General features: G+C 39.0%; 1 protein-coding gene across 5 annotated transcripts in view; it reads right to left on the bottom strand.

Annotated features, from left to right (window-relative positions):
• Nucleotides 1–12,281, bottom strand: part of LOC119795927 (mitogen-activated protein kinase kinase kinase kinase 4-like) — a 162,457-nt gene that overhangs the window by 38,077 nt on the left and 112,099 nt on the right. For 4 of the 5 annotated variants that reach the window (XM_038304170.1, XM_038304171.1, XM_038304172.1 and 1 more), the window contains exons 14-16: nucleotides 8,239–8,325; nucleotides 7,127–7,462; nucleotides 5,076–5,231 (exon numbers count right to left, since the gene is read on the bottom strand). In XM_038304170.1, coding sequence (XP_038160098.1) covers nucleotides 5,076–5,231; nucleotides 7,127–7,462; nucleotides 8,239–8,325 — 579 coding nt within the window. The remainder of the gene's footprint in view (nucleotides 1–5,075; nucleotides 5,232–7,126; nucleotides 7,463–8,238; nucleotides 8,326–12,281) is intronic. The other variant, XM_038304174.1, reaches the window with a different exon arrangement.

Here is a 12,281-nt window from a genome sequence, read left to right as displayed (position 1 = left end):
TTAATTATACATTTTTTCAGAAATCAGGAAAATCAGGCTGTGACGCCGTCATTTGGCTTTGCAGAAATGTCAAGAATAAACCGGGTTTTACTCTGACAGAAAAGACAATAAAATTTGTGCTTTATCCCAGTGTTTTTAACACGTCGCTGATGTCTTTATCGATTCTCAGCATGTGTTTCACACAGAAAGATCACTCTAGGTCAGAGGTCACGGATTAGCGGACCACGATCCGGATCCGGACCCACCTGCTGGCTAATCCAGACCCAACCTGATCTAAATCATTTATAAATTACTGCATGTTCTCTGACTACAGTGTCTAATTTCTCTTGCACCGCTTCTCCTCTTAATACAGTAAAGGCCTCTGGAGCGTCCGGCTCCAGGTTGCACGTGATACAAATTAGCCAATGAGCCGCTGTCAGTCTGGGTTGCTGCTGCTGCTACTTTTAGATTAAGGCAGAAAAACCTGTGGCAAGCCGGGCGATCGGAAAGAAGGAGAAGATGATGAGAAAAAGAGAGCAGAGAAAGTGTGGACTGCTGGAAGAACTGTGGTGAACTGGTGACAGAAAAGTGAAATGGTGTGCTGAAAGATGACCCTGCACATTTTGAGTATGCTTGGCTCAACCTGCTGCTGTGAAGCAGGATTCTCCACCATGAACAGAATAAAAAATAAACATGGATCCAGGCTTAAAATGAGCACCTTGATATGTGCTTTAGAATGGCTTAGTCTCCATTCAAACCCAGGTTTAAAGCCTTGCAGGGCAGCCTAGAGCCCACTGCTCTCATTAAGCCATAAAAAAAGAAAGAAAAAAATTAACTTAACTTAAGTTCAGGTGTTTTATAAAATATATGAATCAGGAAATTGTATATTTACCAAACTGAACGATTGTTGTTCTCTACTTTCCAAAAACACTTTAGATTTTAAAATGGAAAAATTTTCTATTTCTTTTTTATTTATTTAATAATTCAATGTATAACATGGATGCACCTGTTTAAAGTAACAGATTATAATTAGAAATGTCTCAGGCCCTTTACTGGTTGATGATTTTCTTTATTCGGACCCCACTGATTATTAATTGGTTACCCCTGCTCTAAGTAAACTGCCTCCTACCTCAGTTTTCTTTCTAACTCAGCATCACTTACATGGGTAAGCAGCCTAAATCCAAATATAATAGCACAATCAAAGGTTAATTGAAGAATTTTGGCATAAACTCACCCTGATGGTTCAGTACTGGGTTTCTCTAAAAATGTTAAAGCCTACTATAATCTCAGCCTTTCTCAGGCTAATTGCAGGCTTTAATCTCAGAGCCTAACCAGTTTATATTCAATTATCATGTAGGTGGGACATTCATTGCTTAAAAAGAAAATAATCCCACACTTTTAAATTGAATTATGATATATTTGCTGATGTATGCTGCAAAGGATGAAGATATTGTATCTATCTGATGTTCCTCATCTTAAAAACACATTTAAGATTTAAAAAGTCTTCAAACCATTCATTCCTGCATTTATGTTATTCATGCTGAGATTTAAAAGTTATCCTAACATCATGCATCATTTCAGTATAATCAAGTTCTCATAGATTTTTAGATATAAGCTAGGCTTTAATTTCCATCCAGCCTGAATTTTCAAACATATAAGTAGACATTATGTCCTAAGAGATCCATCCAACTCTATTACGGTAGGAAAAGAAAAGAAAAAAAAGGGAGACCAACTTGAGCTAACAAGTAAGTCAGCAGAAGTCTGGCATGCAAACATACATCTGAAGTCAAACATGCACACAAACACTGAAGGAGCAGCAGAACTACTAGAACCTACCTCTGGTTGCACGGTTAGCATCCTATCTCCTATCTCATCTTAATTATATATTTAAAAAAAATCTTCTTTCGTTATTTTTAAGTTACTTAATTAATAAACATGAAAAAAATAGCTTGTATTTAATGGAAAAAAAAGATTCTTAATGGAATTTATGGGATGAAAGCCACATTTTCAATCATTTACATTTAATTATAGCGTAGTAAACGAATATACAAAACTACAACAAAGCTAAATGACAATATGTTAACAGAAGCTAATTCCTCTGCTTTAAATCAAGAGCTAATAGTCGACCAGTGAGTTATATCATAACCCTGATTTTACTACGCGACGCCATTGCTTCCGTATTTTTAATCTGTGTGGCATATTGGAGCAGATTGCCTTTAATGAGCTGTGGTTATTCATGCAAAGCTGGTTGAGTTCCTCGCTGGGAAGTGACTATTACAGCCTGAGTCACTCTGATGCAAATCTGGAGGCCTGTAAATTATAGATGTTGTTGAACAACAGCACGAAAAGATGGCATACAGGACAGGAGCAGAGACACAGCCAGAAAAACAGAACTATGAGCTAAATATGATAGATAGTTTCACCCTGAAGCCTTTCACTTTAGCCTGTGAGGACTTGTTTAAAAAACATCTAGGATACACCAAATATGCATTTTTATAGTATCACTGTGTTCACTGACTTCTTAAATAAAATTAATTCAATCGTGGGAAAAGAAGAACAGGAAATGAACCAGATAAATGTATTTCATTGCCTTCGCTATCAGCTCCTGGCGTTGTGATGTCACAAACCTCCCCATCTGTAAATGAATAAATCATTAGTTTGAAGATTTCAAGTTTTTTCACAGAACACTGCAGCTGTTTGGGGGGGAAATGAAACAGAAGTGATGAAAGCAAGACTTTATATGGATAATTTCAGCAGGAACACAGATGCTTTATCCGTCTTGGATCCCTGGATTCACATGAAACAACCTGAATGTGGTCAGCAAAAACACTCAATCCACAGAGAATAAATACAGAAAAAAAGCGAATCATCAGTCAAGAGATTATTGCTTGTTTTGTTGTTGTTTTTTAAATTACAAGCAAACATTGAAGTGTTTTTGAAATCACTTGAATAGGAAAAGCATAATGAAAAAATGACAAAACATTTAAGGATCAAATACAATCATATTTTACTTCCAGATAACCTAGAACTCTGTAATGTGTGAACCAAATAAAGAACATTGATTTTCATTTTTGTACTGTCTGTTGAAAATCCCAGGCAGTGTGGATATATTCTCACTATTTAATGACATAGATATGGAGAGATATTTGTTCCCATACTGCTGAAAGCAAAGCAAACTTGTTGACTGTATATTGGAAGAGAATACGTTTAAAAAATTTTTAATTTTGAATCTAAAAAACTTAATTTTTAATGTGGATGCAAAGCTAAAAATGTTACTATTTCAGATTTATTTTTTTAATCTTTTTTTATTATTTTTTAAACGTTTTTTTTGACAGTTTCTCTTAATTTTTGTCAGATTTTATCTTTTTCTTTTATTTGGAAGAAGAGTTCTTAACAAATCCTGTTAGACAGATTTCACCTTTAGACTTCTGGGTGGTCTGTGTGTGTCCATGCAGTGCAGACACATTTTCTTTACATTTCCTGTTTGTTAAACATGTTTTTTGTTTCAGTAATATTGGAACAAATTTCTCACAAAGGCAGACCCAGTCCTGTGGTAAATGTCACATCAGCTGCAGTTTAATTAAAGAGTGAAATTAATGAGTAAAACTGTTAGTAATCCAGTTTGTGTGGGTCGTTTTTGCGTTTTTCTCTCTCCACCACCAGGTGGTGCCCTGTTCCCAGTTGGGCCTCCCTGCACACCTGCGGCTCGTTGGATCATTACCGGAGGAGTATTTGAGCAGCGGGCTGTCACTAGCTTGATGCCAAAGTCATTGCTAGTTTTGGGTACTCTAGCCAAGCTGAGATTAGCAGAGTCTAACTGAAGCTTTGTTTCTCTGAGTCTAATCTTGTTTTTTGTCTTTGCTCTTCAGCAGGAAGCCTTTCCTGTGTAACTGGATAACCTGGACCTTCTCCCCCTGGAAGGATTATTGAGTACACACTTAGCAGGGGTAAACCTCCACATGATCCGTTCAAGTCCTCTTCGGAAAACCAAGTGACAGTCTGCTCTTTTACTCCTCTGGGTCCAACGTAAGTCTACCTGTACGCTCTCCAACGAGTTCCCTCTCCTCTGGATTAATTCTCCACAAACTGGATTCAAGGATTAACAAGAGCACCCTGAAACGTGAGTTTCTCTCCAGCTATATTCAAGCCTCAGTCAATTTTCCTACGGTCCCTGAACTGTTCACTGTGACCTCTCCTTCAGACTTTTTGGTTCCGGTTCACCAGTCCACTTAAACTTTTTCCCTTGGTCTCTGAGTGGTTCTCTGCATGTCGGTCAGATTGCTTAAACCATTTTTGACAAAAACCTGGATCAAGTGTTGAAAAGGAGAGATTCATTTAGCAATACTATTTCTATGCAGCTCAGATACATAAAATACCGTGATTTCTCTAATATTGGCCTGTATTCCAATAGCGGCCGGGACTCTAACATTGGCCGGTCTTGCTGTCAGAGGAGGTAAATAATGGCCGGTCTCTAATACAGGCCGGGGCTATAAACGTTTTTTCTGGGCATACCTCAACATTATATTTGTGGTAGTAAGTAACATACAAGTACCACAGCCCTGTGCAGCTGGACGACAGGCCCTGACTGCTGCCCGTCTGCGCGAGGAAGAGAACAGACACGCAGCAGAACATGAGGAGGAGCGCGAGTGATGAGGAGATTAAAGGGAGAGATGAAGAGGAGGAGAAAAACTGAGGAGGAGAATTAAACAGAATTGGAGGAATTTTTTTTTTTTTTTACTTCAAACCAAGCGAGACATGGTAACTGTACTTTTTCAATAAATGAACCTAGTGTTTTATAGGTTCAAAAAGACACAAAATCTCATTTTTATTCATTCCACTGGTAGTCTGTTTTGCTCAAATAGCAATAGAGGCCTGTCTCTAATTCTGGCCTCTATCCAATAAAGGCCTGGACCGCGATGCACTTGAGTGAAATAAAGGCCCGGGCCTATATTAGAGAATTTACGGTATACAATTCAATGGTCAGAGGGTCCCTGTAAAACAAACAGTAGACATCCACATAACATTTATCTCTGTGTCTTTATAATTGCATAGGAGGGGATCAATACGCTCAGCTAAGTAGGAGGAGAAATCGTTACCTGTGGTTCCACAGGCCGGTGCATCGCTGGCGTCTCGGATGCGGCGTTCCCGTTGGCGTGTGAAGACTCCGAGCGCGGTGGCACCGGAGGTTGCTGAGGTTTGGTCTGAGCTGACTGCGGAGAACCCTGGGCGTTCTTCCTGTACCGCTCATCGGCCTGCGGAGGACACACAGAAGCTTCAGAAACCGTAGTCAGCATCTCTTAGTACTTTCAAAAGGACACAGAAGACAGAAGTCAACGGGCAGCATGGTTGGTTAGTTTATTTTCCCACAGAGAAAAGCGTTATTCATACAAGCAACAGTTCAAGCAAAACAGAAAGCAAAGAATTATTTTGGGGCAGTCGTGTTATTTTTCACCGCATTATTCCCACAAGTCAACTAGGAGCAACATGAGAAGCCAAAGGGACACAGGAAGAGGAGAAGTTAAGAGATGCAGTCGGCTCTGCAGCACCAATTCCCAGAAGAAACCAAAAAGTTGCATTTGGAATACAGGTCATTTCACCTTTAAAGTCTGGTCTTTATTAAACTGGACTTAATTTGTACCCCAATAGAAGACAGCTCAAACATTAATAAAAAATACTTTGGGGGGGTTTATTATTTACAAGATATTTGCATTTTCAAATTTTTATTTAGTTTTTAAGATCTTAACAATGTCTAAGGATGAGGGCTGAAACAATAAATCAGCTGAATTGATTATTGAAATAATCATCAACTAATTTAGTTATAAATTCAATCAATTCGATTCAGTTTATTTATAAAGCACTGATTCACAACACATGACATCCCAAGACACTTTACAGAGACAATTCAACAAGATCATACAGTCAGATTGATTCAAAGTTTTCTATTTAACAAAAACCAGCTCATTGCATCGACTCACTGACTCGAACGCAATACCTTACAGCAAGCATGCTTGTAGCGACAGTGGAGAGGAAAAACTCCCTTTTAACAGGAAGCTCTTTTGTCGAACTATTGTTATTGGTAAAGAAGCCGTTTTTCTGTGTCAGTAAGGAAACAAACTGACTGCTTCCTCTTACATCTGCCCTGCATCTAAAATAAAGAAATAAAAATCATTAAATGGTTGCAACTGACAGTTGTGAATGCTGGTAAACGTATTTCTTTATTGTTCTTTCAAACATTTTTCCAGCAGCTAAATATGAATCAGATTTATCTTGTGTATAAAAAGGTATCTTTTGCATAAAGGAAACATTTGTTAGAAATTTCTGAACATTCTACACTAAAAATCTTAAAACAATGACCTGAAAGTGAATTTGGGACGTTAATACTTAGCGGTTAAACTCCAGCCGACACATTATTGGAAAGTGTTCCGATTAAAGGCCTCCATAAACAGAGACTGACATCAACAACCACTTCTTTGTCTAAAGCTGCTATAAAGGATACTGACTGACTTTAAATCAGAGCTGCAGCTCCTAGTTTGCTTTTCTAACTTTCTTTATTAAGTCAATCAGTTCTTAATTAGAACTAATTGTTTTCCATTGAGAATCGCAACAGTAAAAACGAGCTTCAGCAGACGTCTGCAAATGTATATAATCTGAAAACGTTTCATTTCTTTCTTTAATTTGATTAAATTTGACATTTACAGATTTGATATTGAGCTACTTGGGTTAGATTTCTTTGGAGTATGATGTCATAGCAGCCTAGGATAATTCTAATTACAAATAAAAAAAAAAATAGACGTATCACTCCTTTGGATTATTGAACAATAGATATTTAAAAGTCAACTACATTTTTTTTATTTTATCTACCTTAAAATGGTCTTAAAAACAAGCAGGCGATTGTATTTAGCCAAAAGATGAGTCGTCTTTTTGTAGGTTCAGTTTTACTGTTACTAAACGGACAAGAATCTAGTTTAATCATTAAAGTTGTGAGTTGGAGGAAAGAATAACACATTATAGTCATTAAGCCCATCTATGGGAAACAGGAGTTAGCCACCACTATGTAAGACACAGCAGGCCCAAAGCAGTGAGATCACACAAGCAAAGGAAATGTTTTACTGAAGTCAAATGAAAGGCGTTTAGTGACAAAGTTCACCTCTCTGACCGGCTCAGAGTCAGGTGTGGAGCTCTGCTGGTCAGCCACAGGGAGCCTTTTTTCCAGGCTGGAGCCCTGGCTGGGCTGCGTCTTTTCATTGCTAATACTCTGCGCTTGTTGCTTCGATGCATCCGGCTCAGGCGTCTGCAGGGCCTTCGCCCTGTCGGCTTCCAGGCTCTGCGGGGCTTTGGTGCTTGGCTGCTGGCTACTTTTACCACTGTCCAGGTTCTGGTTCTGGTTCTGCTGCAGTGACAGCAGATAGGCCTGCTCCTGCTGCAGCTGTCGCTGGAGCTTCTGAGCCTGCCGCTGCTCCTCCAGCTCCCGCCATTTATACTCCTGAGTACAGGGAGGACGGAGACGGAGCTTTGGTTTACCCAGTACTGATTCAAACTCTCAGGTTAAAGCAGGCAGCAGCTGAAAGCCAACTTTCATCCAAAGTTTTGTGTATTTTTTTATGAGTGATCAATAAATACTCGACTCATTATAATGAAGCTGCTGTCATAAAAGCAAAGCTTATTTTTATAGAACTTAATGAGCTCATAAACTGACTCCACGGGAAATGGGGGGCCAGAGACAATAACGCAGTAATGGTCACATCCTTGTATTACACAAGTATTTTCTGTCTTCCCCCAAGAGGAATGAAATCATCAAAAAAAGAAACACAAACACACAGAGTTACCCAACATATCTACAAAAGACGGGCAGCGGTAGAGTCAGGGGAAACCCTCTCTTCCTGTTGGATGACTAGTTTCCTGGTGACGAAATTTTCATCACTGTAAACATCCTGACTTCCCCTGTAAACCCTGAGAAAATTCATTCGGTTTTGACCTCAGCTTTTAACTGATCCCCGTGGATCTCTGAACCTCCCTGAAAAAAAAAAAGTATCCCAACATCTCGGTTCAGTTGGCAGGGAAGCTAAGTGGAAACAGAAACCCTGCATAATGAAGGACCGGTGCCAGCCAGTTTACCAGCCTAATGAAATTTAGCATTCTGAGAATTACACCTGGGATGTAAAAGCAGATGGAAATATGACTAAGACAATAATACAAACTGTGGAACAAAAGCCAAATTTGTCCTGATGTCACAGGTAGTAGGAGATGCCAAAGACTTACAAGAAGCATGGCCTGTTCATGGAGGAGCTGCTGCTGCAGGATCTCCAGGTGCCTCTGCTCCTCCTCCAACTGGCGCCGGATATACTCCTGTCAACCCAACGAACAAATAATAATAATAAAAAAAATCATTGTTATGGTAACGGCAGGAATAGCTGAACATTTTTTTTACGTTTTTTGCAGATATTCAGAAACAATACAAATAAAAAGGTATAAAAACAAGGCTAAACACAATAGAGCTACCTCCTCCAGACAACACTCTGCAGTACATCTATACCTTATGGACAAAGGACATTCTTTTGAGGTCCAGAATGTTCACATTTTGGACAAAGAAGACAGGTGGTTTGAAAGGGGTGTGAAGGAAGCCATCAATGTTAGGAGAGAAAAACCAACCTTAAACAGAGGAGGAGGACTCAGGTTTCCTAAACCTAAAACTCAGTGATATGCGACGTTCACACCTAAAGCAGCAGAGGCAGGAAAAACGCGCGTGCTGCATCATTTTTGATGCTTCTACATGTTTAGTTCTGATGCGCAGCTGAAGCATCTTTGCTGCTCCAGCTGCGCAGTGGAAAAAGTGGGTCTGATGCGCGTTGGGCGGAGCTACCCTATCCTTTCTTTGCCTGTAACAATGGCAGCTATATATGCTGTGATCCGTGTGTAGATAGTAGTTTTTAAGTTTTTAAGTGAGAAAGTCCATCTGATTACCATCCTGCCTTCAAATATTACTTCTCTGTCGGCTGATTTAGGTGAAGTCTGGTTTTTCCCGCCCCCCATCCCCTTCCGCAGACTCTGCTGCACCTCTCCAAAATTGTAAGGGACTGCAAACAGTGCCGCAGACAGGAGGCCTCTGATTGAGCAAATCTACATCCGCTCAACGCTATGCGTATTTCCTGTTTGGTACCTTACCGGCTTGTTTTGTTTTTATGATCGCCATTGTGGAAAACGACTCCTGAAGATGGACCAGCTAGAAGAGCGAGGTGCGCAAGAACGCTGGGTACCTTTTTCCACCTGGATCCCCACTTTTTTTCACCCTCATGTCCCTCCGTTGTCGCACAAACTTGCCCCCACTTCCTCACCGCCTCGGCCGTATCTAGACCCACAGCTAGTTCCTGATTGTCCCTCTTACGTTGTGGCGTGGAATAACATAGCGCAGACCACGTTTCAATATTGGGCATAAATCCAAAATATCTGCAACAAGTTCACTGCGACACACTGCTGCAGGAGGATAACCAGCCCTTTAGGCGACAATAACTAGCTGCATTTTTTTCCTACATCAAATCAGTGAAGTTATTTCGTAGGTAGTAACAGAAAAATCAATATTAAACTAAATAAAGTGGAAGAGATACTGAAGCATCTTTTTATGACATGAATGATTAGCCTGGTTAAACCCACATGCTCGTAATAAATTAGGTGACGCCAGATTTTTACAAGCTAAACAAAGGTGAACAATGTAGTTATGACAAAAAAGGAAGACCTGTTACATTTATGTACATCATGAAAAATGGGTAGTTCCTGCTGATTTCTGTAGTGTTCAGCAGCAGGCCTGTCCATCTTTTTTACATTTTATGAGTTTTTTTGAGGGAGATTGTCCATCTTATTTTGTGGCGTGGAAAAACATAGCAAAGACAATGCTTCAATATTGGCCATAAATCAGAAATATCTGCAACAAGCTCACTGCGACACACTGCTGCCGGATTATAACCAGCCCTTAATCTGGGTTTAATCCTTATTCTGTTATTTAAAAGCAAATGAAGTTAACTGATCTATAATAAAGAATTTTTTTTCTGTATATATATATATATATATATATATATATGTGTGTGTGTATAAAACTCATGTTGATCAACTAGAACAGTACAAATAAGAATTTATATTATATGATTAAAAGATTGTTAAAAAAACAAATCACAAATCCATTATTAATGCTGTATAAAACAGAATGATGGAGTTGATCTTAATAGAGATGATTTTGTTTTTCTGCTGTTCCACCTTTAAAGAAACCACTTCCCTTCACATCCAGCCTCAGAGTGAAGATATTTGCCGTTCCCACGTAATAATCAGAGGAACTTATTCAGTCTAAAAAAAAGATGTCGATGTTACCATGTGACATTATTATCAGTATTTCTATTGCAACCATCTGAATGAAAAGTTCATGGCCAGGTTAGGAACCTTCACCACCATTCATCTGATTTAAAAGCCAATCTGTCATCTTTTATTAGTTTACATTGGAGTCAGAACCTGTGACTTTCCAGCCTCCATAATTACATCATTGAGCACAGAAAACTTAGTTGTTGAGTTACCATAAGCATACATTGGTACCTTTATTAGCTGTGGTTTATCGTTCTCTGTGTAATTTATAATCTTTCTGTCCATGTGATTTCTTTTTAATCACTTTATATTCCATTTGAGAAAGTTATGTTATTTATTTTTTAATCCCGTTATGTTAAATCTAAGGATTATGAGAAATTAAAGGTATTTCTGGGATAAATAGTTTTAATAAATCTGAAAAGTTCCTGAAGAAATGCAATTGTGTGTAAACTAAAATATATATTTCAACAAGAAATGGAGGAAGAAACCGAAAAAAAAAAAAAAAATTCTACTTATTTTGTGGTTTCTTTCATATTTTTTAGGCAATAAAAACACTTTAATGAAGATATTATGTCTTCTCTGCCTAATAGCTTTTTTTTAAATAAATGCTTTTCATTTCTGCCTGTCTTCAGTATGTTGCAATCTGAGCTGGGTGTCTTACAGTTTTAACGGCAGGGTTCCCACCAGGACTTTTTATGAGACATACAGGGAGGCGGGGAGAGACTTAATTACCTCCTTGGGGGGGCGTAGTTCATATGCAAACTATCAGACTAAACCAGAGAGATGTTGCACTGATCCAGTGGCAGCGTCTGTGTGGCCGATTGAAACGGCGGTGGCTACGAAGCGGGACAGCATTAGCTGCGTTTCCATCCAACCGAAATGCTAATGTTAAGCGACTTTTAAAAGTTTGAAGAAAAACCATCGCAAAGAGTAATGTCGTCCGGCATGGCTTTAATAAACAAGAAGCAGAAGCTGAAATATATCACTGACCACAGAGGCGAGTTGTTCTTACATTAACATGCTAGCAATGGCGATGTTCCTACATCAGAGCTGAGGATAAAATTGTTTCCTCCCCGTCTTTTGCATTAACCCTTTTTTGTAAAAGCCAATAACCAACTCAGGCAGAGATTTAAAATTTAACTCATCGGCTGATAGGGCTGAAGCTACGCTGACCAGATGAGGTTGGCTGAAATTTGGGAATGGTTAGGCTGACTTACATGTTTTCAGTGTAACCAGTGGTTAAGCTGAAATGTGCTGCAGAGCCCTGGCGGAGGGAGCCCAGATGTTGGTTAAATTGGTCTATTTTTAGCAGAGGCTATGTTGATATCAGTGGCCAGAACCCTCTATGGCAGAGGTCACGGATTAGCAGACAGTTGTTGGGATCAGGGACCACCTGCTGGCTAATCAGGACCCACCCTGATTTAAAACATTTCTAAATTACTGCATGCTGTCTGATGACAGTGTCTAATTTCACTTATCAATATGCCAAAGCACTGCAGAGCGTCCGGCACCAGGCGACACGTGATACAAATTAGCCAATGAGCTGCTGTCAGTCTGAGTTGCTGCTGCTGCTACTTTTAAACACAGCAGGCAAACCTGTGGCAAGCCGGGCGATGGGAAAGAAGGAGAAGATGATGAAAACAAGAGAAAGTAAGTGTGGACTGCTCACTGCAAAAAATATAAATCTCAATAAGTTATTTTTTCTTAAAATAAGTGTGTTTTTCCTTGATTTGAGGAGATAAGTAAGACACTTTGCCAATGGAACAAGACAATTTCCTTTTAAAATAAGAAAAAACTATTTTATCGTCTTATTTCAAGTAAATATTATCTAACTATCTTATTTTAAGAGTGAAAATACTCATTCCATTGGCAAATCATCTTATTTACCTGCTCAAATTAAGGCTAAATATACTTAATTTAAGCCATTTTTTACTTATTTCTGGATTGTTTTTGCAGTG

Source organism: Cyprinodon tularosa, unplaced genomic scaffold (assembly GCF_016077235.1).
Source record: "Cyprinodon tularosa strain WSP-4 unplaced genomic scaffold, ASM1607723v1 ctg527, whole genome shotgun sequence".
Lineage (NCBI taxonomy): Eukaryota > Metazoa > Chordata > Actinopteri > Cyprinodontiformes > Cyprinodontidae > Cyprinodon > Cyprinodon tularosa.
This window is presented reverse-complemented; position numbering and strand designations above follow the sequence as displayed.